General features: G+C 47.0%; 13 protein-coding genes across 13 annotated transcripts; 9 read left to right on the top strand and 4 right to left on the bottom strand.

Annotated features, from left to right (window-relative positions):
* Positions 1–857: 857 nt before the first annotated feature.
* Positions 858–2,426, top strand: EV420DRAFT_1650411 (uncharacterized protein; the record flags this gene model as incomplete). Its single annotated transcript, XM_060478442.1, has 3 exons — positions 858–970; positions 1,036–1,284; positions 2,060–2,426. The coding sequence occupies 3 exons, from the start codon at positions 858–860 to the stop codon at positions 2,424–2,426; spliced, it is 729 nt and encodes a 242-aa protein (XP_060323668.1).
* Positions 2,427–3,649: 1,223 nt separating this feature from the next.
* EV420DRAFT_1485870 (uncharacterized protein) lies at positions 3,650–5,540 on the top strand (the record flags this gene model as incomplete). The annotated part of the gene is made up of 7 exons (XM_060470302.1): positions 3,650–3,854; positions 4,032–4,180; positions 4,226–4,413; positions 4,597–4,737; positions 4,918–5,000; positions 5,303–5,433; positions 5,457–5,540. 7 exons carry the CDS (start codon positions 3,650–3,652, stop codon positions 5,538–5,540), a joined length of 981 nt encoding a protein of 326 aa, XP_060323669.1.
* Positions 5,541–6,360: 820 nt separating this feature from the next.
* On the bottom strand, positions 6,361–6,723 carry EV420DRAFT_1650412 (uncharacterized protein; the record flags this gene model as incomplete). The annotated part of the gene is made up of 1 exon (XM_060478443.1): positions 6,361–6,723. One exon carries the CDS (start codon positions 6,721–6,723, stop codon positions 6,361–6,363), a length of 363 nt encoding a protein of 120 aa, XP_060323670.1.
* Positions 6,724–9,036: 2,313 nt separating this feature from the next.
* EV420DRAFT_1581526 (uncharacterized protein) lies at positions 9,037–9,972 on the top strand. The gene is given in 2 exon segments (XM_060474665.1): positions 9,037–9,818; positions 9,834–9,972. 2 exon segments carry the CDS (start codon positions 9,062–9,064, stop codon positions 9,962–9,964), a joined length of 888 nt encoding a protein of 295 aa, XP_060323671.1. The 5' UTR covers positions 9,037–9,061; the 3' UTR covers positions 9,965–9,972.
* Positions 9,973–10,714: 742 nt separating this feature from the next.
* Positions 10,715–11,167, top strand: EV420DRAFT_1485873 (uncharacterized protein; the record flags this gene model as incomplete). Its single annotated transcript, XM_060470303.1, has 2 exons — positions 10,715–10,952; positions 11,004–11,167. The coding sequence occupies 2 exons, from the start codon at positions 10,715–10,717 to the stop codon at positions 11,165–11,167; spliced, it is 402 nt and encodes a 133-aa protein (XP_060323672.1).
* Positions 11,168–14,518: 3,351 nt separating this feature from the next.
* Positions 14,519–15,808, top strand: EV420DRAFT_1650415 (uncharacterized protein; the record flags this gene model as incomplete). The annotated part of the gene is made up of 1 exon (XM_060478444.1): positions 14,519–15,808. The coding sequence occupies one exon, from the start codon at positions 14,519–14,521 to the stop codon at positions 15,806–15,808; it is 1,290 nt and encodes a 429-aa protein (XP_060323673.1).
* A 451-nt stretch (positions 15,809–16,259) lies between these two features.
* Positions 16,260–16,923, bottom strand: EV420DRAFT_1485876 (uncharacterized protein; the record flags this gene model as incomplete). Its single annotated transcript, XM_060470304.1, has 4 exons — positions 16,260–16,502; positions 16,563–16,622; positions 16,702–16,736; positions 16,851–16,923. The coding sequence occupies 4 exons, from the start codon at positions 16,921–16,923 to the stop codon at positions 16,260–16,262; spliced, it is 411 nt and encodes a 136-aa protein (XP_060323674.1).
* A 227-nt stretch (positions 16,924–17,150) lies between these two features.
* Positions 17,151–17,736, top strand: EV420DRAFT_1485877 (uncharacterized protein; the record flags this gene model as incomplete). Its single annotated transcript, XM_060470305.1, has 2 exons — positions 17,151–17,233; positions 17,289–17,736. The coding sequence occupies 2 exons, from the start codon at positions 17,151–17,153 to the stop codon at positions 17,734–17,736; spliced, it is 531 nt and encodes a 176-aa protein (XP_060323675.1).
* Positions 17,737–18,518: 782 nt separating this feature from the next.
* On the top strand, positions 18,519–18,728 carry EV420DRAFT_1279104 (uncharacterized protein; the record flags this gene model as incomplete). Its single annotated transcript, XM_060468118.1, has 1 exon — positions 18,519–18,728. The coding sequence occupies one exon, from the start codon at positions 18,519–18,521 to the stop codon at positions 18,726–18,728; it is 210 nt and encodes a 69-aa protein (XP_060323676.1).
* Positions 18,729–18,765: 37 nt separating this feature from the next.
* On the top strand, positions 18,766–18,982 carry EV420DRAFT_1249896 (uncharacterized protein; the record flags this gene model as incomplete). Its single annotated transcript, XM_060466717.1, has 2 exons — positions 18,766–18,881; positions 18,934–18,982. Coding segments are annotated over 2 exons (165 nt in total), but the record flags the coding sequence as incomplete, so codon positions are not given.
* Positions 18,983–19,267: 285 nt separating this feature from the next.
* On the bottom strand, positions 19,268–19,704 carry EV420DRAFT_1252435 (uncharacterized protein; the record flags this gene model as incomplete). Its single annotated transcript, XM_060466736.1, has 2 exons — positions 19,268–19,471; positions 19,519–19,704. Coding segments are annotated over 2 exons (390 nt in total), but the record flags the coding sequence as incomplete, so codon positions are not given.
* A 1,570-nt stretch (positions 19,705–21,274) lies between these two features.
* Positions 21,275–22,156, bottom strand: EV420DRAFT_1279111 (uncharacterized protein; the record flags this gene model as incomplete). Its single annotated transcript, XM_060468119.1, has 2 exons — positions 21,275–21,786; positions 21,811–22,156. The coding sequence occupies 2 exons, from the start codon at positions 22,154–22,156 to the stop codon at positions 21,275–21,277; spliced, it is 858 nt and encodes a 285-aa protein (XP_060323679.1).
* A 1,738-nt stretch (positions 22,157–23,894) lies between these two features.
* Positions 23,895–25,852, top strand: EV420DRAFT_1485880 (uncharacterized protein; the record flags this gene model as incomplete). The annotated part of the gene is made up of 7 exons (XM_060470306.1): positions 23,895–24,290; positions 24,344–24,512; positions 24,568–24,700; positions 24,875–25,104; positions 25,413–25,488; positions 25,698–25,744; positions 25,791–25,852. The coding sequence occupies 7 exons, from the start codon at positions 23,895–23,897 to the stop codon at positions 25,850–25,852; spliced, it is 1,113 nt and encodes a 370-aa protein (XP_060323680.1).
* Positions 25,853–26,656: the final 804 nt, after the last annotated feature.

The raw sequence follows: 26,656 nt of genomic DNA on the forward strand, positions 1-26,656 counted from the left end.
CCAGGAACGGTTCGGATTTGACATTGTTCATCATGAGTAGGTCTAGGGACTGTCAGTGAATCCGACACCCGCCGACATCCTGCCGCTTGTCCGAATCCTCCTCGGGTCCGCTATATTTGCGCCAAGTCATTGCTCCTTACCAAAGCAACAACTGTGTTTGATGTCCGGGACCCTCCGCTTTGAGGTATGAGTCCGTTGTCTCTGAAAAACATTCTGTCGCTCATTTGGGAAGCTCGCCGATTGAAGTGGCATCAATATGGGGTGGAAACAAAGTTCGCTGATTTGCTTATATATGGTGAGCACAATGTTTCTTGCTGGACTTGGGACCCTAGAGGGCAAGCGGGTGGGTGATGAGAGCATCGGCAGAGCGGTGTGGAGGATGCAGTATGAATAGGAAAGGGAGGACGGGAGAATCTGCAACGCAGATTAGCCACGTGCATACTGACTAATTAAGCGTCCCGATACCCCAATATGGTAAGTGCTCTTAAGGTCCGGATAAGCGCCTCCGGGAACGAAATGAGCTGGAAAGCACTACCGTCTTCGCTAGATGTACTCAAATGCTTGTCCAATGCGTGTGGAACTTTAAGACTAAATATTATTGAAAAAGAAACCTTGCATTCTACTCAGCAGATTTGAATTTCTGTAGTATAGGTGTCACTGTAATACTGAGTCCAAGATCATTGAGACCAAGTCCCTTCACTGAGTTTTGTTTGTATGTGCATATCAAGGCCATTAACATGCCTCATCTGATCCCACCAGATACACAGCTTCTTCTTACTATTACTTTCTTTACTTTTCTTCGCTCTATTTCGTCCTTTTCTCGCTCTTCCTCGAGAGTTTTCTGTTAGTTGCTTTATATGGGTCAAGTACTAGGTCCTACTACGGGGAGTGGCTCGCGCCGCTTCCTTCGTCAATCGTGCCGTGGGAGGGCGGCGTCTTCTGAACCCTCCGACTTGGCACTCGACGATAGGTGAGTCTGGGAGATTTAGTCGGTCTCCGCCTGCACTATTAATATAACTGATCCCGTGCATACAGTAACCCATTTGTTGGGACAGCTGCACGCGTTGAGGCAAGCCCCAATTTCAACCCCGCAGAGACGGACGCGTGCACCCCCGCCTCTCGGAACGAGGCTAACACCATTAAATTGACACAAAATGGCGCGGAAAACCCACGGTTGTTGGGCTTAGCTTCCGTACCTGGGGGTCATGTCAATCGCAAGCTGGGGATGGTGTTCAAGATCCTTTCCGGCATACGAATCAAGAGGCGTCGCAATGTCCCGAGACAGTAGGCTTGAGCAGTTAAATCCCCAGTACTACACCACTGTACGTCCCTCTAATGTCGAACGTTCCACTAGTATGCTCATTCGTCTCTCAGCCACCCTTTGTGGTATCCCCTCTTTTCTTGGTAGTCATCGTTGACCTCACAGAGTTTCTTTGTATCATGGACCTGAACGTACTTTCCTTGTATCAAATATTTCACTCCCAACGTACTGTACATATACATCGAGTTTCTTGTAACTAATGCGCTGATGGCCCAACGCACAACCAATTCTCCGAAGGTTACACAAGGTGCATTTTCCAAACTTAGCGAGGATTCTCGCATTCCGGAGGGAAAACATTCAATCATCAAGTCTTCTCCTCCGGAGCCCTTCCAACCACACCCTATTGGCCTACGATGCCCGTGGATCTTCTGGGCTGTTATAGATGCATCTCTAGATATGCTTCTTGACGGTACATAGGTAGGTATTACACGGTGGTTGCGTTCCTGTGATATCTCCTATGCAATCCTAGATGATCTGTATATCGACGAGGAATCGTTGACCTGATTGCGACCTCGCCGAGGGGACTTGTATGCCAGAACAGTCACAGCTCACTCATCTGGTAGGCTCTTTCTTCTTCTGTACTGCTGGTAGGTGACCTAGCTATTCTCCTCGATTTCTCACTTGTATTCCATGTCGCACAAGTATCCGAACACATAGTTCTCGTAGAGAATGAGATAGTACTCGTCCAAGCCAGAATTCGCGCCTTGCGTCGAGTTATTGACGACTGCAATTTCCCAGACTTCCAACCGACCTCACTCTAAAGATCTTTCATTCCATCGTCCAGGACAAATATGACGTCTTCAGTATTACTAGCAGACCATGGCTCCTCACCCACATCTGCAAACTGTGGAGAACCCTGGCATGGGCGTACGGCGCTCTCTGGTCGTCTGTAAACATCTCAAATATCGTAGCCTACGGGGAAACACCCTCCATCAAGAAACCTGCCATAATGCTTCGAACGGCTCTAGAAAGCGTTCTGGTACGTTTCCTCGGTCTCTCTGTGTGGTTCAAATACAGGATCCAGAAGAGATGGACACCATATGAGGAGTCCGAGATCAATCTGCTATCTCTGGACATGGTGACAGTGGGGAGCTCAGAGCGTTAGTGGATGGCGACGATGAGGACAGTGTTTTATCCAAAGAAAGCAGCCTCGATTTTTTCTTCGCTTCCAATCGATTGGTAACTCGTGAAGGTGTTGATACAGCACTCCCTAGCTTCAGTATCTAAACATCGGAGTCCCGGGCCCTCCCGCGTTGAAATGTCTCCGTGCACTACACGGACGTCTAGACAGCCTGGAGACATCCTTGCCCAGGGAGACAGGGCTGATCTACAATCAGCTTCAAGAAACCTTCACCCTGGCACCGAAGCTCTGCACTGTCCGTCTGAACCAGAGTCTGGACAGCGTGCTAATATAACTGGATTTACTGGGCAAGTATATACTCAATCTCCCACTGAGCCAACTCACATCACTCGACCACCAATTCAAGATCATGGCGGACGTATGGCGTTCCACTGACTGAACCATCTTACTACAAGCGTCTCATCTGACGGAGTATGGGCCGCCTTCAGCATATAACAGCCTAATGGCTCGTTCCGCAGTTCCGTCATTCACACTTTTCGCGTCCGGTGGTTGATTTTGCGGATGACGATAGTTAGGGTGCAGAATTTGATGTGTGCTAGATTCCCTTACCAGCTCACCTGTACGATTGTGGTAAGCCTGTCCTAGTACCCATGTGTTAAGAATCAGGGTATTTGAGCTAATACACGAGGTAATGAGTACTCGAGTAAAACCCAAGTCGTGAGCGAGGATGTCCGTAAGCCGAGTTCCAACCACCAAGAGGGATCCGTAAGGGTGCTAACAAGCGCTAGGCATAGTTAACGAGGGCGTCAGCAAGCGCTAGGCGTAACTGACTGGGTTTCCGAAAAGCGCTAGGCGTAACCGATCAGAGTTGCTTAAATCACATAGTGAAGTGGACGTTCGAAGATGGGTAAAATTAGCATAAGATCCTAATACAAGGACAGGTACAGTATTTATATACCAATAGTAAGGGATTGAGTCATTATTATTCCAGCATTATCAAGAAGAAGAGAGAAAGTAAGAGAAAGAGAAATTACCAGTAAGCCGAGGTCAATACCGAGAAGGCCGAGGGCAGGCATATGTTGACTCGTGCTCAGTTCGGAAAAGACCCCGATATCCATAACACCATGGTTCATTCGTCTACTCACTTTTAATATGTTCCTCTCAGCCTATTCTAAGAGCTAGCCTCAGCCGTCTTTCAGAATAATGAATACTGTTAAGTTATTTTCGCAGTCTTATCTGCCGAAGTGATGCTCGAGTTGGATTTTAGCGACGATTCAGCAAGTCCATCAAATGCAATGTCACCTCTCTCCGAAATAGCGCTCTTGGAGCCGTTCACTCTTTCCACGTATCCTGAAGATCATTCCCTAGTCTTTTACTCTTTGAAGAATACCCAGTTAATCTGCATGAGCCGCATACAGCCAATCCTGGGCTCACCCACCACCGTTGACAGATGTATCGTCGTCACCAGATATCTTGTCTATCCAGGCGCCCGAAATGATACCAGATCATGCGCATAACTCTCTTTGGAGCATCCATTCCATTTTGTAAGAGTGTTTCTGAGGAGGTTGAGCAGGCGAAGCGTCATTTCACATTGACGGCTGAAACTTGGCTTGCAACCAATTCCTCTAGACGTCTCGGATCCTGACACCATAGAGGATTATAGGAAAATTGTTGAGCGATCTATGGAAGAATGGGTGTTAACTGAGATTAGTAACTCAGAGAAACTATACCTCCTCCATGGTCGCAAGGAGCCAAGGAAGGGAAAGGCACCAGTGCAGGTGGCTCTGAAAATGTGAAATTACTTTGACGTGACAACGCCGAAGCACAGAGACGCCCTTGTCTCGATTGTACTATCGACACACAAGCTAGCGGTGGAACAACTAAGATGGACTACACCCACTACTGAGCGTGAATGGCGGACGTCGAGACCCCCGAACATGTATTATTTCGTTGCGTCGGAGACGAAAACAGTGACGACGAACTGGGGACAGATGAAGAGAAGGCGATGGTGGTGAGAAAGTTGCAAGACTTACACAAGAGCTTCTGGAATGATCTCGCTCACATGGCTCCTCACATGGCTCCACCCTCCGCTCCCCACGAGGATATAGCCCTACTGAAATCTTTGGTGGCTCACCGTCCGTCTATCGAGGTAACCGCGAAATATTGCTACCGAGTGCTGAAAAATGTGTATAAGCTACCGATGTACCGACCTTAACGAGGGACTGCAGATGGCAGTCCTGGAGGCCTTCAACTGGACTCTAGGTTCTATCCAGCAACTTAAAGTTGACCGTGAGCTCGGCCTTTGGTTCGGTTGGGGGTATCAGTGGATAATTAAGTACGTGATTGTGAGACTAGAGTGTTAGTTTACCAATCATGTATTATCTAGTACGCCCGGCATTCCCAGTTGGACCGTGCCGTGTAATACTACCTACCTACTATGGGTGAAGTGACACCAGAATTTTAAATTTGGCGATTTTTGACCTCGAGCCGGAGGTTGGAGTGTTCGCTGATGCAGCCAACATGCCAAATTGGATGGCCGTGTTAAGATCACTATTGATTCGTCAGAATCCGAGAAGAACAAGAAGCAAAACTCGTTTGGTATGCTATGACAATGTTTTCTTGTCTATTTACGGTCTAATTAGCATACATTGTTTAGGGACGCTGTGTTATTCTATTGCAAGTCATGCATCTTCGTTTAGACCATGAAACCAATCCGACAAACAACGCGACCTCCTCGCTACGCATCCTCACATGCATCCGATGCAAGACTCATATTTCCACAAATCATAACGTCTGAGAAGTCGATACCCTATACAAACCGTTAGGAAAAGCGATGCTTGTAGGACCTCAAGTATAAACGTACAACAGCCTCTCCAGCTGTTGATCACAAGATTCTACAGCTGCCACCTGGGCGGGTGAATTCTTCGTGGGCATACTTGAGATATTCAATGGACATTCCACTGCGGTGAGGCATGGCAAAGCCTTTACCACGAAGCTGGGGTGGGCAAGTGCTGTTCAATACGTATGGCTGGTCACTGAGAACGCCATTTTCAGGAAAGGGAGGGCGAACAAAGCATTGGACAATGTGTCATCGATAACCTGGATAACATGGAGAACTACGAGCATAAATGGTGTTAGGCCTATTAACTGTTGCACGGGTTAAGGAGTAGTGAGAACGAAGAAATGAAGCCTCAATCGCGGTTTGAATATGACTCGGAGGCGGACATGTTGCCGTGAAACCATGCCAGAGAATAGACTGCAGAAGCGTAACTTTCAGATCGTCGAGACGTCCCCAGCATTGACGGAAGGCTTGTACACCATATTGAGAAGTTCCAGCAAAAAAAAAGAAATGTGCTTCGTCGACATTGATTCACAGGATGGTGCACGGAATACCTTGTGGCGTAGCAAAAGAGAAAAGCATGCCCAGTGCCCCTCATGAGACTTAAAGAGCTGCTCGGCCCTAACGATAAAGTGCTTGGCAGTCCCGTCTAGCGACACATCTTTTTTGCCGTTATGAACATGTATCTAAAAGGTGGTTAAAAAGTGGTACTATGAACGGGATTCGAATGACCGCGTCAGCCCTGAGATCGACATCTCGGAGGCGGATACAAGCTATAAAAGGGAACTTTCCCATTTTAGAAAGTTTTTTCGTATCACCCAGTGGCCAGTGCTCGCACAGAGGAATCATAACATCTATTGGGGACACAGAGGATGGATGACGATGTCATAGACGTCGTAGTCATAGATAACATGTAACTAAGCAGATCAAACATAAATGAGTCCATCCCAGCATAGATTGATGGATGCCTCGGTCGGCGGGATACAACGGAGAGCAAGAAATTAAAGAAAAATCGGTGAGAAAGCTAATTTCAAGAGATGAAAAAAGCAATGTTTTGAAGAGCGTCGGCAGTGAGAGCAGGATCCGGAGTTCCGCGCTCCTCTTTGATGGATACCAGTATTACTGCTGGCGCGCCGTGGAAAGAGCAAAGAACAGCGATGAAGACTTGGCCATGCAATGAAGACGAGGGACATGCTGCAGCGGTATTTGATCCAGGACGTTATTGCTGAGGGCGGTTTGATTACCGCCATCAGACGCGCCACTAGTACTACTACCAACGTAGGTTTGCTCGTTGAAATCTTCTTCGGACCCGACGGGTTCATGATCAGGAAAGATAGCTGAGCGAGACGGACTCACGTCGTTCCTGTGCGTTCTGATGCGACGTCCTCGTCCCTCCTCTCGCTTCTCCAGTCGGGTTTGCTCCCGTTCGTCCCGTTCTTCCGGTCGTCTCTGCTCTCGTTTTCGTTTGTAGGTTTTGGCCATCTTGAACGAAAAGAAATATAAGAAAACGGATGTGATGGTGCAGGTAGAGGTGTAGTTTACCGGGATCGGTGGGGTGAACGGATAGATACATTTTCCCGGTATATATGCTACACGAGAGCCACAGCATCAACGGAATCAATAAAACGGGCATTGTCTGCACAATAGCTCATTATTGAGAAGCCTTTGTGTTTCATCTCTAGCCAACACGACAATGTTCAAGAACGCGAAGCCTGATCTATCCTACCTTGCTGCTGATGGTGACTCGGACGATGTCTTTGTCGGGTTCTTTATGGCCGGATAGAAGCTTCGCTTCGGCGTCGGTGCTACTTTCAGGTAACAAGGCGAAAGGCTCAGATCTAGAATCTAGCCCAGGAACCGGAAGGGGCTAGGTCCGAAAGACGAGTGCCGGCGCGCGACGATGGCAAGCAGATCCAAATAGCGTTCCGAAAAAGGTGAGCATTGGCAGGTAAAAATCTGAATATATGTTGAGCGCTAGCACTGAGCCAGGAGATCACGGGCATCGAGGAGTAGAGAAAGGTTCTGAAGTAGCTTAAGCAGAGGGTATGCAGGTTGGACGAAGTCGTAGTACTGATCAGCCTAGCTTTACTACTAGCATATCCGAGTCCGCCTAGGATGCGATGTCAACGGAAGAGATACACAAAATTGCTTGGATCAATCAAGTCTAGCGACTACCACAAGTCGGCATTTCAGTGTGCCCTGCGTCTTGTAATACGCTGTTATGTCATCCTTGTTGAATGACTAGTTCATATATTGCCCACACTTTGGCCAAAATTATGGACAATGTGGAGCAGATGTGAGGCCTTAAGTTTGTGTCTTCACAGAATGAATACATGAAACTCCGCGAAAATATAGATTCGTCGAAAGCATCATCCGGCTTCCTATCTAAGACCTGACAGAAATGGACATTAAACGGAAGATCATTTCATAGTCATTCTAACACGCAGGGTAACGAGACTCAGTTGGTGCCCGATCTCTATGATAATACGTCTTACACGTTGAATAGAAATAATCTGTAGGCAGAAAGCGCCAGGCTTAAGTGACCAATTTCACAAGTCAGCAATCGTCGACCAACGACCCCACTTTATCGATATCCTAGTTTCCATTACCTTTGTCCTTAAGATGGAGCCCCACGGGTATGAATACAATTGCTTCTACCAAGAAACTTATTGGTCGTCACGCGAGTATCCCCCGAGGTTACCAAGTTTGTATGGGCTCGGGTATGCAGAGGAATGGCTCTGATATCTGAGAGACGTCGCCTAAGAGAGTTATCTGAATGCCATCGTGTACATGCTCTTAGAAAGGATGCTATCGGCTAATCTTCTAGTCTCTATGCTAGCTCTCGCCGTCGTTACTGAGTATTAGATTTTTTTCAGCTAGCAAGTATTCACTGAGTACGCTGAGTACGAGGTGCTGAGCCCAACTGAGCCTGCTCTTTGAAAAGTCAAACAGATGGTGCTGCTGAGAGAGAGACGCGTTCGCTACTTAGGATCGGAAACAATGTGTACTCGAATAATGTGTAGGCAAGGGCACCACGTTCAGTCGTAAATGTATTGTTCTTTTAGCGTGTAAACTGAATTCTGGTTGTTCAAAGGAATTCCCTAGTTGAAGGTACAAATTTGTGCACACAAACTGCTTTAAATTTCCCACGTAATTCAAGCTTTAAATTTTGCACTCCTAGGTCAATTCTCTCACCTCACCCTTTACAATCAACATGATTGCTCCCTCCAGCTTTCACGAATTCTCCCAAACCTATCTGCACCTCACAACTTCCAACTTCAGTCCCCTCGACTGTGAACACGAAGAGATCGACGTCATGCTCGGCGAAGCAGAAAAGACGATGAAGGACTTGAGAAGCCAACTGTCACTGGACGACGAGGAGATGGAACGGCTGATCGTAGCCTGGCAAGGTGATGACTGTTCGCAGGCGGCAGGAAAAAAGTATTCAGCATTGCACAAGGTGTATAACTTCATCAGACTCCATCGACCTGTCATGGCTACCATCCGGCGGGTGCCACCAGAGATCATTGGCGAGATTCTTCTTCACACTATATCATGGGACGACTGGAGATTCTACCCTCAGGTCCATAACACTCGCCTAGGGCCCTGGAGCTACAGTCATGTGTCCCGCCTGTGGCGCACCGTGGCGCTCTCTCTCAACCAGCTTTGGTCTGAGTTCAGCTTCAACGAGATTGATGCCGCTGCATGCTGTGCACCACCGGTTTCGACGTTGAAGCTGTGGTTGGACCGATCGGGAGATGCACCTTTACGGATTTTTGGTGTAGTCATGGGTAGCGCGACTATTCCACACTATGAGGCTATGGCTCGGCTGATTGTTTCTCAATGTCACCGTTGGGAGGTTTTTATGTGGGAAGAGGCTTCAGAAAAGCGCCCGCTTCAGCCCTCAGGCGACACCCGCGACATGACCATGGTGCAAGAAGACGCTCCTCTTTGCCTACAGGAAGTCCTTCCCGAGGAGATCTGGGATGGCGCAGAACAAGAGCTAACCCGGCCCCGACTGCGACGATTTCACACCAGCGGCACGGTGAAGAGCAATCCGTTCCGGCTTCTACGATCCGCTCTGAATCTTTCAGAACTTTCTCTGGTGCTAGCGTTGCGCATTCCTTCACAAATTCTCCCCCTCACTCCGATCATGCATACCGGGATACGATTGCTTGATGTCGTCTGGAACTCATTTCACATTATTGATCATTTGTCATTACCACAACTAAAGACATTGGGCATCGCTCCTTTGAACTTTTCTAAGGTTGTTGCTTTCCTCCGTCGTTCGGGGTGCACACTTGAGACGTTGCGTATCCGAAATCCCCGTCCGTTGGATGCGCGTTCGACTCAGATTCTGGACGCAACACCTCACTTGAAAAACCTTTCCCTGCGGTGGACCATGGAAACTGTTCCAGGAGCAAACAACTTCGATAATCACGTGTCTATTCTAGACAAACTTGTCGTTCAAGAAGATCAGCCCATCCTCCTTCCATTACTCGAATCCCTTTCGATCGAAATAGACGAAAGTTTCCGGCCACAGACTTTGGTACGCATGCTGAAGTTGCGGAATCGTCTTTCCACAAATACGAAAAATAAGTGCCAGTTGCTGAGGAACGTGGAAATAAGGAGGAGAGATGAGGACTTTTCGCTCGCAGGGGTGAAATCTTATATGTCGGCACACGGGAAAGAACTTTCAAACGTTCAGATATCTTACCTGTAAAATAGTATAGAGTCGGCTCAGCGTACGGAGTGGATGTAGGTTTTGTGTGCATGTAATGTATCTTGAACAGTATGAAGGAGTGGAAATACGTCTCTTATATATGCTTCTTTTCCCTGACTCTCACTCTCACCCATACACTTCAACGCGTCCCGGATAATTCTATAACTGCCGAATGTCAAGATGTAAAGGCAATGTGACTTATGATGATGAAACCTTTCTCTACTCCTCGATGCCCATGATCTCCTGGCTCAGTGCTAGCGCTCAACATATATTCAGATTTTTACCTGCCAATGCTCACCTTTTTCGGAACGCTATTTGGATCTGCTTGCCATCGTCGCGCGCCGGCACTCGTCTTTCGGACCTAGCCCCTTCCGGTTCCTGGGCTAGATTCTAGATCTGAGCCTTTCGCCTTGTTACCTGAAAGTAGCACCGACGCCGAAGCGAAGCTTCTATCCGGCCATAAAGAACCCGACAAAGACATCGTCCGAGTCACCATCAGCAGCAAGGTAGGATAGATCAGGCTTCGCGTTCTTGAACATTGTCGTGTTGGCTAGAGATGAAACACAAAGGCTTCTCAATAATGAGCTATTGTGCAGACAATGCCCGTTTTATTGATTCCGTTGATGCTGTGGCTCTCGTGTAGCATATATACCGGGAAAATGTATCTATCCGTTCACCCCACCGATCCCGGTAAACTACACCTCTACCTGCACCATCACATCCGTTTTCTTATATTTCTTTTCGTTCAAGATGGCCAAAACCTACAAACGAAAACGAGAGCAGAGACGACCGGAAGAACGGGACGAACGGGAGCAAACCCAACTGGAGAAGCGAGAGGAGGGACGAGGACGTCGCATCAGAATGCACAGGAACGACGCGAGTCCGTCTCGCTCAGCTATCTTTCCTGATCATGAACCCATCGGGTCCGAAGAAGATTTCAACGAGCAAACCTACGTTGGTAGTAGTACTAGTGGCACGTCTGATGGCGGTAATCAAAACCGCCCTCAGCAATAACGTCCTGGATCAAATACCGCTGCAGCATGTCCCTCGTCTTCATTGCCTGGCCAAGTCTTCATCGCTGTTCTTTGCTCTTTCCACGGCACGCCAGCAGTAATACTGGTATCCATCAAAGAGGAGCGCGGAACTCCGGATCCTGCTCTCACTGCCGACGCTCTTCAAAACATTGCTTTTTTCATCTCTTGAAATTAGCTTTCTCACCGATTTTTCTTTAATTTCTTGCTCTCCGTTGTATCCCGCCGACCGAGGCATCCATCAATCTATGCTGGGATGGACTCATTTATGTTTGATCTGCTTAGTTACATGTTATCTATGACTACGACGTCTATGACATCGTCATCCATCCTCCGTGTCCCCAATAGATGTTATGATTCCTCTGTGCGAGCACTGGCCACTGGGTGATACGAAAAAACTTTCCAAAATGGGAAAGTTCCCTTTTATAGCTTGTATCCGCCTCCGAGATGATGCGGTCATTCGAGTGGCTTTCCTGGATCGAAGAAAATGGAATCCCTTACATTGTAAAAATGTCAATAAGAGAAATGCGGATTGATCAGCATTCCCTATCCAGACGTGCCGCATGGCTTGAAATCGTCATTCGCAACTTGCCGGTGAGCCTAAGAAACGATTTGAGTTAGCGTAGTGTGGCCGGCTCAAGTTACTATTGATCACAAATATGTAAATGAAAGCTTTGCGAACATCAATTTATGAATAATATAAAACGATCATTTCACCAGCTTGCCAATTTTTTCTCAGTCTAGCAGTCAAGCAAATGTAGCCGGTGAAGTTGTCAAAATTAGTGGGGAAGTGTTAAGTGTGCTGCCGGCACCAGCTTTGCTGATGGGAGACCAAGCCTGAATACGGCAGTGTTCAGCGAAACTGTCTGAGTTTGAAACCCAGTCACAAGCTCTTGTTCTTCGAATCTTTCGAGCGTCCGTTCACCTAGGGTTTATTTTACATACATATCATATACTTGTTCGGAAAGTTTTGCTTGGGTAGATGACTGCTGTATTTCCGGCAGGATAAAAGAACTGGTTTTGTCAAGGCTAAACTCAGCTATACGATGTTCTAAGATAAATCGCTATATCTTTTCTGGTTGTGCTAGAAGCAAACGACTACACAGTCTTTAAGATAGCATATTAAACTATGCAGAATCAAAACAATAAATGTCCCCGTGAAGAATTGCGACATGGAAAATGAAAAGCACTAAAATTCACCCTTCTGGTCAACTTGACACTTCTGGTCGATCGATACTCAGGCTGTTATAACACAGGCAACCCTCCAGCGTGAAATAATAGCCTACTTTATAGACAGCTAATTTGTACGGATATCGTTACGTCGTTTCAACAACTAATCAAGCCACTTCCTTTCCCTTTCCCTTCCTTCTAGGCCTCCTAGCTCCGTGTCGATCGCCTAAAAGCACTTTGGGCTTGGAGATGGGCAAAAACCTTGGATCTCCAAACGCGGGTCGAAGGAGTTCGGTACAATCATATTGAGAGGAAAGTGTCCGCAAGTCGAAATGCTATGCACGACAAGTCTGGCTCCAAGCATGTCGGACCGGACGAGATCCGCCCAGCTAGTCACCAAGCCGTAAGACACACCATCCGCTCGAGTCGTCCTCGTGAGCTCTGGAACGCATCGATCTTTAAAATCAAAGGCCCAATGGCCCGTATCATCCTCTGCGGGACGATATACACGATAGTGATGGGTAGAGTCGAAGAATGCAGGTGTTGCAAATCGTGCAGATTTCATTGATAATCGCTTTATGTCTGGGATAGACGTATTGAAAGGCTCTGTGCTGGGTGAGTCTGTGAAGGTATAGAATTCGTGAATAAAGGTGTCGGAGAATCTTTTGTTAGGAGTCACTATGAAATGGCGAATGCCATCGAATTCTATGCCTACATTTCGGCGCATGCAAGGTCGACTATAGCCATTGGAATCAGTGAAGTAATACTTCATGTCGTCTCTGTAAACTGTGTTCAGGATAATCGTTGCCAGAAGTACTTGAAAGAGAAACCTTCTGTCCTCAGGAAGGTACGTCAAAGAGAGAGAAACAACTCAATCAACCCTCACGCAAAACGAGGCTGCCATATGGGCGAAACGGTTGATACGAACGCGGCTTGTCTTCTGTGGCGCAGACTTTCCAGCCTGAGCTTGTGCTTACGGAGCAATCTTCAGATAATCTCCTATCAGGATCCCAGCACCAATGAAGAGGATGGAGAGGATATGCTTCTGCCAGATCAATTGATCGTCAAACCTTTAATTACGGTAGGACATCTTTAAATATAACAAAATACGTCCACAGGATTTGCGGAGTTCAAGGTTACCCCGAACGGACATTGAATCCATGTGCATGCAAACCTCTTCGCTTCCAGTATAGCCGCTTATCGGTCCATCATACTCTTGTATATCGCATTTGTACTCGGTAATATATTTTGCAGAAGACGACCTCTCATAGAACATGGTGATATGTTACACTGATTCAGCGAGTGATAAGAAGTCCCCTTAAAAATCCTATCAAAGTGAACAAGGAAGGTCCTGTCCGACTCTCACTCTTAGTTTACAGTCCGAGGAAGCCTGCCAAGCATTTAAATTTGGCAATGATATCTTATTTGATAACCTTCCCGTGCAAACCTCGAGTCCTAACGATCAATTAATTTTATTTCTGGGTTGTTTTACACCGATTCTGATCCAGACTTTCGATCACAAAAATTAAGTCGGGCACCTTTACGTCCACGTCCTCATCCTCATGGTTACCATTCATTTAGACACGAAGCTGGCGATGTATCGTGTTGTGTTGTACCCAACACCTGAACCAATGACGGGCTAAACGTTTAGCGGAAGGTAGATCAGAAGCACATGCGAGAGGGTACAAAATTAGGATATACCTGGAGGGGTGCCATGTGCTGTAGTCGAATCATTTCGACTGTCGCTGAGCACGGGGGCGACACGGGCAGGACTTCGAGCGCCTAACGAAATACAAGCGGATACCAGATTTGTGCGTCAACCCAATTAAAAGGCATCATCAAATATATTTTAGGACCAGGAACGCCCCTGATATTCCCTGAAGTGCCGTAACATTGCTAGCATAGGCTCCCGTCAGTCAACTTTGGATCGGATGCAGAGCAGAACGAAGTAGCCCATAATTTGGTGTCTACTCGATTGGTTGTATAAAGATCCGTGTGTTCTCGATGCGGAAAGTCAGATAAACAGGAAAATAACTCATCGTTATGGTTCCGCGCTGGGTGGTTCCAAGTTTGAAGTTTCAGCAGCGTATCCGGTTCTCCGATCTTCTTGTCCTGGTGACCAATGGAATGAACATCCTTAAATAACACCTAGATTGTTCATTGTAAGTAGGATTTAATCCCCAGAATCCCAAGTCTCGACTCTGATTAAATCCGCCTGCTACACCCAACGCTTTATAGTTGACTCGGCCTTCTTCCGAAGGTAGGAGTTCCTTAACGCATCTATTTGAATCATAAAGATTTGGCACTGAACCTCCGTTGCAGCATGTCCCATTCATTTCGCATGAATACTATTATGCCCGTACCCATTATCAACCGCATTCCTCTCGAAATAATTTCCTATATTTTTCGCTTGGCTTATGCCCAGAGGAATACGGTCATATACGATAATGAAATCTACCCAGGCCCGGTACAAACCACGCTATCGTTGGTATGCCGGGAATGGAGGGCTGTTGTCAATTCTTGTCATTTCCTCTGGGAAGACATCAGCCTACGGTACCACATAACACCAGAGTCCCGCCCATATGATCCCCAAACCTGCCTTTTCTCATTATTCCTCTTGAAATCATTGGAATGGGGCCGTCCATTCACGATCAGCCTTGCGTTCCGTGTCGAGGCACCCATAACTGCCAGCCCAGGACGCTTGTCTGCTATCATCAACGACCGAGCCAATACCATGGGGAACATGCTGAAACTTCAAGCAGCACGGCTGAAAGGGTTCTCCCTAATGACCACTCCGTGGGAGGTACATTCTGCCTTTTTGCGGGCACTGGAAGGCACGAACTTTCCGATATTGAATAGATGGTGTTCCAGTTTCGATGGTGCAGAGGCAGGAATCGTTCCTGACATGGCGGGACCAGAAGATCGGATCGATATCTTTCGAAACATGCACTTCCCGTCCCTTCAGCACCTGTACCTAGAAGGAGCACTGTGTCGCTGGAGTCACTTTCAACTAAATCACCTCACCTCTCTCAGTATCACTCAAATGTCTGACCCATTTAGGCTGCACCCTCGACGCCTCGAGCATATTCTCCAGCAAAATGGAGGTTCGCTACAGACACTATCCCTCCAAGGCTCTTTGTATCCGGATCCACAAACGTATGCTCAGGAGCTCTTTGACGATGACTTTCCAAAATTTTCACTACCCCGTGTCGAGGAATTGACTCTTGGTTTCTTAACGCCCCAAGAAATCACTCATTTCATGGCGCGCATTGCCATTTCTCAGCTCCGAGAGCTCATTATCAATAACTTGAAAAGCTCTATACCTAGGGCTCGCATGCTACTGGCCCTACTTAGTGCCATAGTGGCGGAATTTCCATCACTTGCCGCGTTGCAGAGGGTGACCCTGCGACGTTTGCGGGCAGGGAGCGGAGATGTAACCCTCACTCCTCAACAATGCAAGGATCTATTACAGGCCTTGGAGCAAGAAGCCGAAGATGATGACCAGGTAGATGATGTCGGAGAGAATGCTGATGCGGATGCGGACGAGGATTCAGAGGCTGAAACACAGGGACAAGCATGGGGATGGGATGACGATATAGAACTTGACAACGAGTTCGAGTGGGACACAGATTTTGATGTCTAGACGGAAATTTAGTGGAGTTAAATTCTGATAGACCAGTCAGTATATATATGAATTGTCCTTGGAGTCGGGTTTCGTGCCGTTGCCCTTGTAATATCATATTTGAAGATGGTATGCATGTGTGAGTTATAGAATATCTAATCGTATGGTAAGCCCGGCTTCTCATAAGCGAAATGGTACGCAAGGAAGGAAGTGAGCTTAATTATCCAACAGCGTTATTAGGCGAAAGGGCACTAGTGTCTGTACTACGAGCTCTGACGTATTCCTTCTACATGAATTGACCCCAGATGCGTGGGGGACTGTTTTCTGTTCACAGTGACTGTTACTACTTGGATAATATTAATAGACACGAACGGTTACTTGCCATGGCATTGATAACTTTCTAAATTGTAACACGACGGATTCCCCCTAGGCCGTTTTCAGATATATCATGACCAGAATGGCCAAAGTTTACTCAAAAGGGCCCGCCGTGGAGCGCATCCAAAAGACTGAGTTTGAGTTCTTCATTACCATCCCTAGGGCTTTCGGAGACGCTTGGATGGGTCCTTGCCCTCTTCAGGAGGCTGCTCCATCCATATTCGCCCACGGTTGTAGCATATAAGTCGGCAAAGAGGTTAGAGGTGGTCGACGAATCAGGCGCGACGAAGCCGCCTTCGTCTTCATTTTTCAGAGGAGTGACGTGGAATTCTTCCAGGATCTAGAAAAGCGGGCTGTTTCGGGTGAGCGTCACATTAACCTTGATAACAAAGCGACGTACCTTGCGAAAGCGTAGACACCTAACTTCAAGTTGAAGAGCTGACACGCCGCATTTTCGACGCTGGCGAATTTTCAAGTACACCAAAGCTGAATTTATTCGCGGTACATGTATGTACGTACTACTGAATTCAAAAGCTTACGATCAGCGACGCAGGCACTAAGAAATGCCAGATGGCTAGAAGGAAAGAGGAAAAATCTTACATAACGTCTTTCGCTATTTGGTAACGGACTGCATTCAAACAGCGCCGGGGAGACCCGCGAGCGCTTATTGATAATAATGCTGACTCACATTGGGCGCTTATGGCTACGGAAATTCCCGGCGCTGTTTTAAACTCGTGCGTTATCAAACTTTTGGAGCCCATTATGTAAGCTCTTTTCGCCAACATCATTAATTACTGAAGTTTTCGAAGTCGTCGCTTCGCGCAGTCCATAGGTAACAAATGTACGCCTTTATGAATTGAACTGAAGTAAATGGTAAGCAGTGCGATAAGTACTCCTACTAGAGAGGCTTTGAAAGCAACGATTTTGGACGCCCTCAACTTCGTGTCAGTTTCAGACGTCACTACCGTTATCGAACGACGACAAGCCGATGGAACTGCCAAAATCAGATGATGACGCGCCATACGAAGAGCAGTCCAACGTCATTGCTTCGCCGAGGAAAAGGAAACTAAGGTATGCGGTGTTCTTATGGTTTAAAACTTTATATTACTTACTCGGGCTATCGTAGCGCAACCAATGATTTTCGCAACGCTGAGAACAGGTCCGAGCTAGGGAGTGGAGCTCCCGCTTCTGACTCATCCAAATGGCAAAAAGGCATCGAAGGGATCCCTTTGCAGATGTCAGACAAAAATCACCCGGCTTCACCTCCTTGGATTCGAATCCGATCTCCATCCATTGAGGTCATCAGTAATCCGTTGTCACCACTTTCTTCGGATACAGCTCCTTTGATCGACAACTATGCGCCTTCTGTTGATCATGATGTTCAAAGTGGCGTGGAAATGCCCTCCCGTCGTGTAACCGATTTCGGTGTCAATGCACCTGGTGTATACAGCGATGCACTAACAATCGACGCTTGCAGACGCTTGCTCATTGAACCGAGGGACCGTGTCTCAGGTCTATTTCTGTGCAAACCAAACATCCTTGCTGTTTCGCGACATGTTCCACCTACCGGGTGAACTTGTCCGTAATATATATAGTCAAATGTTTGTCTTTTGTTACTCGCCTTCTATCTTACGTTATGTAACGACGAGCAGGTAATACATGTGTTCACAACGGCTGCACTCTTTGGCATCTGTCAGAATTCCCTTTAGGCAGAAATTTGGTACCGCAACGCCATAGCTGCAATTTCATTCAAATTCAGATGATGGCGTATGGATGTTCCTGTGAAGCGGCGTCAGGCTCTGATCGATACATACCGTACAAGACGCCAGAATCACATGCACGCTGTGATGAAAGATGTGATCGTATGGGTATCGAAGCATTGTCGATGTCGGCTCTGTGAGAGAAAAGAGGACGGGTGCAAATGTACCACTGTGTCTGAGGACCTCGACGGAAGCGGTGTCAGCGACCATGGTTCTGTGCAAGATTAATAGATTGGATCAAATGCCAACACTTCTCCAGAAACAGGAGTTCAAATTTGATCCGAACACCGGAGAGCTTGTTACATACGCGCGGTTAATCATATCTCATATCTTGCCAAACCATCACGTATATCTATCCAGCTTGATCGAAGATCGGAAGGAAGTAAATTTTCTTGGTTGCCAGTGCGGGAGCGTAACGACATCCATACTAAGTAAGAGCCCTGTTCGGTAACATTAATGTGCGAATTAATGTGCAATTTAAATGCCATGTGATCCTTAGAGCGTGATTTCGGCATCTTCCGTGTGACATCCAAAACGGGTATTCAACCTCCTAGTCACGCAATTCCTTCACCATGCCGCATCAGATGCCAGGCCAGATGCAGCGTCGACATGCCATAATAGCTGCAGCTTCATACTATATCCAGCTCATGACTGTTGCTATCCTCCTGTATGCATCTCCATCCTATTGGACTCAGCTCTATCATACATCAGCACTTTCTGGTGCTGCATGGGTTAATGAGCTTGTTCATGGGCATCCAGAGAGAATCAGGATGGAGTTGGGAATGCATTTACATGTATTCATATAACTCATCGCTGAACTTCGCTTGCTTTCTGGCTTGGAAGACTCGCAATGTTTTTCTGGAGGAACAGGTTGCGATTTTTCTGTATATGTGTGTTACAGGACTGTCTGTACGACATGTTGGTGAACGTTTTCAACGTTCCAATGAAACTATTGCTAAGTATGTCCTGGTATGACTTTGAAAGTGTTTGTGACTCATTTATTTGATATAGATACTTCAAATTAATCGTAACAGCCCTATCCTCTCCTCCCTTCTACACCCAATATGTTCGCCTTTGCGATGTGGACTCCTGATAGTTTTCATTAACGTGATAGAATACTATGCATTAATAAAGCATTATAGCTCACCTGAGTCTCTTCTCCATCATCACCTGTGGAATGCTGACCACTAAAGAGGTTATCGTCCCACTCCTGACTACCCTCCCGACCATCAATCGACGGCTGAGACGCTACCTCCGGATCCTGAGAGTCTGCCTCCATATCTCGCAATGTCTCATTAGCCACACCAATATCTCCTTGCGAGGGACGGAATATATACTTTCCTTTCGGCTCAGAGGACCCTCGAAGCTTCTCCATCGCTCCCAGGTACTGCCACCCATGGTTATGAAAGGGCTTAGCACCTTTATGCTTGCGAGCGTAGTCATCCCATGTGGAAGCGCTCTCAGCATTGATGGATGCACCAGTTTCATCGCTCCAATGCCACCCGGAAACACGCTTGATGTCGCAAATGATGTTGAAAGTCCTCACAAGCTTCAAGATGCACATGAGAAAACAGAGATCGGGACAGAGGGAAGTACGCACCTGACCATACTTGTTTTTACGTGCAGTAGCAGTCTTTCTACCTCCGTAAGGATCTTATTGCACTCATCCATCACGGCATTCCAGACCACTGCCTTGAAGCTAACTCCGTCTCCAGCAGCTGCTTTGTGACCATCCAACACCTCTAGCATGCACTCTACATCCGCCGGCATCCAAGAAGCATTGTCGTTAGCCGTGCTGATGGCCTCGGAGCTGTCAGCTGACTGAATAGATCCATCCTGGCTTTGCGACGCGTTCCGAGTGGATTTTGGGCGTCCCCGGGGCCTCCTGGTGGTGCTAGAAGTTTTATCGTTGCCTTTTTGGGTGCTGCCACCTTTGCCGCCGCGTCCACGTGCCATAGCAGTAGTTGTGATGAAGGAATGCGTGGAGAATTGGGCGAGAGCGCAAGAGTCACGGATAAGTCACAAAGGTGTCACATTGGGGTTATTTACATTCCGGTATATAAATTGCACATTAACTCCCACATTAATGTTACCGAACAGGCTCTAAGATGTTATCAAACCCGGTTCAAAACTCCGGTCATCTGTGTGTGATCACTCATGGGGGAGTATGCTAGTACATAGTAATCTTTTAGGGACCACTTGCGACGGCGACTACTGCTACTATTAGACGTTCATTAACTATTCGCTAGGCTGACAGTCTGACGTTTTTATGAAGGAGAAAGGACGCGTCTTGCATCTTACTTAGTTATTAACCGTAAGACATGAACAACATTCTGAGATCCCTAAAACACTTTGTTCCAAGTGCGCGAAACCATGCTTATGACCAAGTTCACGTCGCTCTTTTCACTCGCAGAAGAAGCACGTTACAGAAGGGAAAAAGAATTCTTCGATGACGTTGATTCATGGAAGATATGAGTACCCCAGAAACTTAAGGCATGTCCACCGCGGCGCTTCATTTCGTGGAATCCCTTGAGCAACTGGTCTAGTTGAAATCGTGCTCTTGTTCGTGGCGGTCCGACCTCGCAACGTAAAAAGAATTCCGTGTGCTACCCATCATGTAGTCACTTTGACTCGTTCTTTTCTTCTCTGTTCGTTGTTGCGTGACACTACGGCTTCGTAAATCCTCCTGGCTTTCGCTGAAGGACTCGAGATATTTGATGTGCCGTATTCAGCGATTGCTATAATCAAATGGCTTGCCACGCTACCTCTTTGTTGAGATTCGAGCACGGGAGGGAACGAAAATGAGCAACTCGTTTATACCTAGTATGTCGACATGGTGGTAAACGGTAAAGAAAAGAAAACTGCGGGTACGGTACGTAACGGGTTCGGAGCCGGTTGATTCCGACGGCTCGTACAGCCACAGTAATTCCAACACTCTTTCCTGGCTTTCCGTAAATTAGGACGAGAGGAATATCCCTGTAAGGATGTGGGTAAAATTAGGTTTTTTACGATACTTTGGTACAAGATATTCATTATTATTCTACCACGTCCTGTCATATTCTGGTATGCTTACCATTGACTTTTTCAGAATTCGCGACATACATCGAGAGAAAATCCGATGACCATTCTTCCCCCGCCATTCAAGAAAAGTTGGAACGCGATTTCGAGTTACAAAGTTTATGCACAGTTACGCGTACCGAGAGTATCTATACAGTCACCTCGCCAGACTACCAAAATATGTACCGGACGTGCCTGATTCTTTCAACACAGATTCGTTGTCTTTTCTACAACGTATTCACGGCCGCGAGCGATCCATGATCGTACAGCAAACTCAGGTTCAAGTGTATCTAGATCAAATTAGAATGAGTCCTGAAGTTTGGGAAACTACGTACAGGTTCGCCATTTCTGCTGATAACGAGAAGTCGTATTGTTCTTTGGTAGGTTTCACCTTATCACGTAGGAACACATGGTCTCGTTTGAGAATCCATCCTTTGTCGTACGCATTTATAGGGAGGCCAGGAACATACTTCAAGTCCGAACTACGGCAGGCTTGATGACCTTCACGTAGTCGAGGCATCTTTCCCCAAGTAGGTGTGTGGTCAGGCTGAAGTCGATAGTCAGTTTGGTAAATAGTATCGAAGAGGCGGAGCAAAGCCATCAGCGACCCACTATGCCAAGGCAACAGCTTTCGGCGGTAAGTCATGTGAGTCTGAGGCATTCCCGGCTCTGGTTCGTCACTGGACATTCCATCCGAACCCAAGCACTTCATTATCTGCACGTGTCTATGCATCTCTGAGTGGCGAACGCAGACTGTGAGGCGTCGCTTAAAGAGCTGTTCGTAGATGTTTATGATTAGTATACTCGCTTATGAATGGAACAAAAAACGACTCGCCAAGGCACGCCGGTTTCTCTTAGCACGGATGTCCTTCAATTGGGCCTGCACATGAGAGGGCTTCTTCTTTTCCATGTAAGTCCGATGAATACTTTTCATCCTCTTATAAAAATGCCTTTCTAGGTTCTCCCGTACCCTGCTGTTGTTTGGATCGGCTTGAATTTTTTCCATAATATCTCTGGCAAAAACCCGTCCAGCTGATTTGTTCCAGGATGATGCGGGATCACGGGATAGCCATATAGAGAAGTTGTCCGCTGAGCAGCAGTCTGCAGTTCCATTGCTGGCTACCCATTGCTCATGAAAAGTTGCCGCTTGTTCCTCAGTCACCCTTTCGACATACATGTTACTCTTGCCACCCAAGAGCTTCTCAACTGCGAGCCGTACGTCCTTCTGCTAAGATATTGGTAAAATTCAGAAATTTGTAGAAAAAGCTCTCACCGCGAGCTCGTTTAATGCAGGAGGGCGGTGCTTAGTATCTCGGTTCGGAACCTCCCGGCCATCAAATTTTCCAGAGTCAAAAAAATTATCTTCAACATCTGGTGCTTCCTCAACTGGCATTTCGTCGTCCGCCAAGGAACCAAGGTCCTCCAGCGACATTTCAGATGTAACCGAATTGATCTCTTCATCGTTGTGCTCCCCCTTCAAAGGGTCAGGACCGGAAGGTTCGATAGGGGATGTAGGTACGGCGTCCTTCCGGGTCTGGGCAGAAGAAGCATGAAAGAATGTGTCAAACATCTCTCTTTGAGACCTAAGCAATGCAACGCTGATGTCGTCAAACCCACGACAGAGATTACCGGAAAGTTTTTCCACAGAGGAAATGAACGTCTCTTGCAAACCATCAAGTTGAACCCCAATATTTCGTCCCAGTTCATCCAAGGCCTGTTCCGAGGGCTAAATTCGAATCAATATCGTGCATGAGGGAACACAGTAGATCACTCATACAGAAAGATGGTATCCCGACTGACCTGCAGTAAACGGATCAGGAATCGGTCGCATCGGTGCCTTCCCCTTGTCCTTTGCTCTTGGAGTAGGATCTTGGTCATCGTCTGATAGTGCCACGGGATGTGGAGTGTGAGGCTCCTATTGCTAATCAGTATGAGAGCTTTTCGTAGAGACTCACACACCTCCAAATCAGAATGATCATAACGGTTAGAGTCTGCCGAAGAAGGTTGAGTGTGCTTAAAGTTTACTGGCTTCACTTTTGGGGTCAAAGGCGTCTGTATAGGTGCCTTCTTCCTTATTGTAGATGATGATGCTGTCGGTTTTGAGCTGGACGATGAAGCGACGGGTACAAGAGGGTTTATACGACGTCCTAAACAAGCAATCTCCGATACGACTACAAAAGACTACGCACGGTTTGCTTACCATATCTTGTAGTATAAACGCTGTCTTCAGAGCTACGATTCATGGATTCGGGTAAATGGTACTGCAGTTTCGACTTTATACTCCTAGTGTGAGGGATGAACGAGCACGGACGATTTTTGGCTTGAGATGATATATTCTCCGACGGATGGAGATATACCGAAATGTGAGGCGGGAGAACCAACACTGATGTTGATCCCTTGATCGAATTGTAGATCTCTCGATTTGATTCGCTCACTGGAGTTACGAGCCAACATGTAACAACAACGCGCCCACAGCAGCAACAAGAGTCTGACGTTACTAGAAGGGAAGGGGCTAGGCCAGTGATAAAGATCTCCATATATCGGGTAGGGAGGTAGGTGGCGTTCACACACTGAATGCCGGTTGCAGACATTATGTAGTACAGTAGTAGAATCTACGACGTACATAACTGCCATCACCTACGCCACCCACCGAATTTAATAACACTGACATCTAAAATCGCACTTAATTTGATTTGGATCGATTGCAAGCAGATCTTGATGCAATCTGTTATCTCGATTCACAATAGTGTTCTCCGCACCTTCTATCCTTGTTGACTTGTCGGACAAAGTCCAGCGGCTCTGCAAGCTTAAAATACGAATTGAACCGGATATGATTGAAACCTTACTTAGGGCTGCGCCCGGAGAAGCATGACCTTTACTTCGTACTTGAAGTTGCCTCCCCGTCGGATGTATACATGTCACAGTTCAAAGCCATCGACCCATTTCCAAACCCATCTGTGTACCTTCCTTCCTTCAAACATGCTCAGACGCTGGAGTGGAGCTCTTTTTATTCTCGATTGCCCAGAGAGGACCCGTCAGATCAACTCTCCTGTATTCATTTATGCTCGTCCAATCTACTCGTTGTATGCTGGAAGAACCAAGACAACTTTGTTTTTGATGTCAAAGACGGAGTTTGGTTTCTTATATTCACCTTTCGGACCGACGATCGTCATGGTTTTATTAGCGCCGTGGCCTCTTCATTTAGGACGTCAAAACCAGAGGATGCCAAAGGTACATGGCTGATGTTGGGGACGTCGAAGGGCCAAGTCCTGCTACAATCAGTACAGGATATTCAGGAGAACAATTTTCCAGTGAGCCCTGCAGCATTCCGATTTCGTACCCATGTCAATATACTTGATAATAGCCCGACGAGTCGTTTGTTATCCATGATAAGCGCTATACTGGTCCTATCATTTCATTGAAATATGATGAGATGTATCACCGTGCTCTTGTCTCGGTCTTCAAGGAACCCTCGACGACATCAGAAACGCAGGGATCTGGAACGTTATTAGTCGCTGATCGTGAGGTACATGGTGCGCGCGCGTTATCAGCATCAAAATCATTCTATGTTAACACGACTATACATAGATGGTGTTACCATCTTGGGCCATCTCCGAGAGGTGTTAATACCAGACCGTGATACCACCGACATGGCGGTTCCAACCGACATCCACTTCCTCCGTGATACCATTCTGGTAACATTCGGCAACGGAATCTGTCAGTAAGTATTATACTTGTGTGCTATTTCAGGTCTCCTCTCATATTACCCTGTCTTTTTTGTCAAGTTTCTTCCGAAGAGATGGCCTCCAGTGGCAGAGATGCCTTGATCTTCAAAGATACATGTGAGACTGCCGTTTTTGTCTTAGTTTGCTATCCAATAAATGGGGAAATATAGCGGACGTTCTGATGTCTCGCCTGACGGAAAATTTCTCGCTTTTACCACCTTAGGCAATCTAAAGGATTCGGCTTCAGTGGCGTCGTTACACGATGGGAATCGAGTAAACTTTCCGTTTAGTGGCCTTTCTAAGGGACCGAATCGCCCACGATCTATAGTATGGACATCAAATAGCGAGGTGGTCTTCGCAACTTTTGAGGCCGATGTCTGTATTTTCAGCCTCACGGACGGTATGTGGAGGGTGTTCTTTTTGAGATCTCAACCAGGTCAGACTTCACTATATTTCCTATTCTCGACCAGCTAAAAAGAGAATCCCGATTAGAAGATTTTTGTGCGCGACTAGTTCAACAGGGTACCCAATACTTTCTACCTGTGGGTCATCGAAACTGTGTTAGAATTTGGCGCAGACGGGACAATCGACTCAAATTGCATCGTATGAGTATGCTCATGCTCCAGGGAGACCGGAAAACAATGTGGTTTGTCATACCATTGGCTACTGTTATAATCGCCTTGTGGTCCTACTACTACCTACCTCCAGCTGTATACAACAGCGGAAGTGAGGGTCCTGAAAGCGGTGTTACCTGCACAGTGATGTCCACCGTGATAGAATACAGGTAGATTCATCAAATGAACGTGTAATGAATCATTTCAAAACGGAAAACACTCTGTTGGCTACACTCGATTCGGTCTATCCGCAGAAGGATCACACTAAGTAGCTTCCGAACTGGTATTTGACTAGAATTGAAGTTGCCGTAATCGATGGCATCCCATGACTAGTCGTGCCAAACCCAGGATATAATCCTCGTTACCAACCTGCTCTTAGTCTACCAATGACCATCACAGAGAGCAACATGCCCCAGAAGCTCATTGGTGTGACTGCTGTTTCTTCCATGACGATATGACGGTTGATCTCTAGTCCCAGTTCCTCGTATCAAACTATGGAGTGACACTACGTATACCCACCTGAAGACTGACTGAGATGCCGACATTTTCCTGGATGTACGGAGTTTAAAAGAGATATCTTCGCGTGTTCTGGGATTCTTGCCGACCGCTCCAGAGACAAGGTATCGTTTCTACCACTTATACTCTCATGGGTTTTTACCTCGAGTCATGACCAGGAAATTGCATCATTGACGAGGGGATACCGGCCTGACTAGAGATTGTACGCGGCCCTCGGAGTTCGGACGGGATGTAATTGCCAATAAATTCAAGTTCTGGTATCTCCGTAGTAAAATTGGGAACTAATATAAGATGAGGGTTGGCCAGGGCGACTGTCGGGTGGGTACTAATGGTGCCGAGTCGTCCGGAAACGACAGATGCACCCAAGATCGATGAACTGATAGACTAAATGCGAAACGATGGCGGCGCTCAAGCGGCAGTTCCATTTTCACGCTGATATCATGTCATAACCTCAGTCGTGCCACTGGAAAGGTCCGATTCGGCAACAAGTAGTAGCACGATCTCAGTTCCACAATTCAGAAGCAGCTGATATTATTAGCCGCCGTTGCCCATCAGAAAAGTGATGACGTCTAGATCTTTCTAGGAAGCGAGTTGAACAGTAATAGGCAGGTAGGTATTGCAGCACCACGGTTCGGCTAACCAGGGTCCTGATAATTCGGACTATTCCCGACTTTGGATTCGAGAATACAGGACTCTGGGGAGGACCTTCGCCAATCTTCTGCCATTCGACTCGATACAAGTGTATGGATCATAGAACCTCCACAAGGAACGCTGCTCGTCGAGATCAGTACCAGAAGTATGTCCGGCGAATTCCAGTGTGCA

This window comes from Desarmillaria tabescens (genome assembly GCF_030435595.1).
Source record: "Desarmillaria tabescens strain CCBAS 213 chromosome Unknown EV420scaffold_75, whole genome shotgun sequence".
Lineage (NCBI taxonomy): Eukaryota > Fungi > Basidiomycota > Agaricomycetes > Agaricales > Physalacriaceae > Desarmillaria > Desarmillaria tabescens.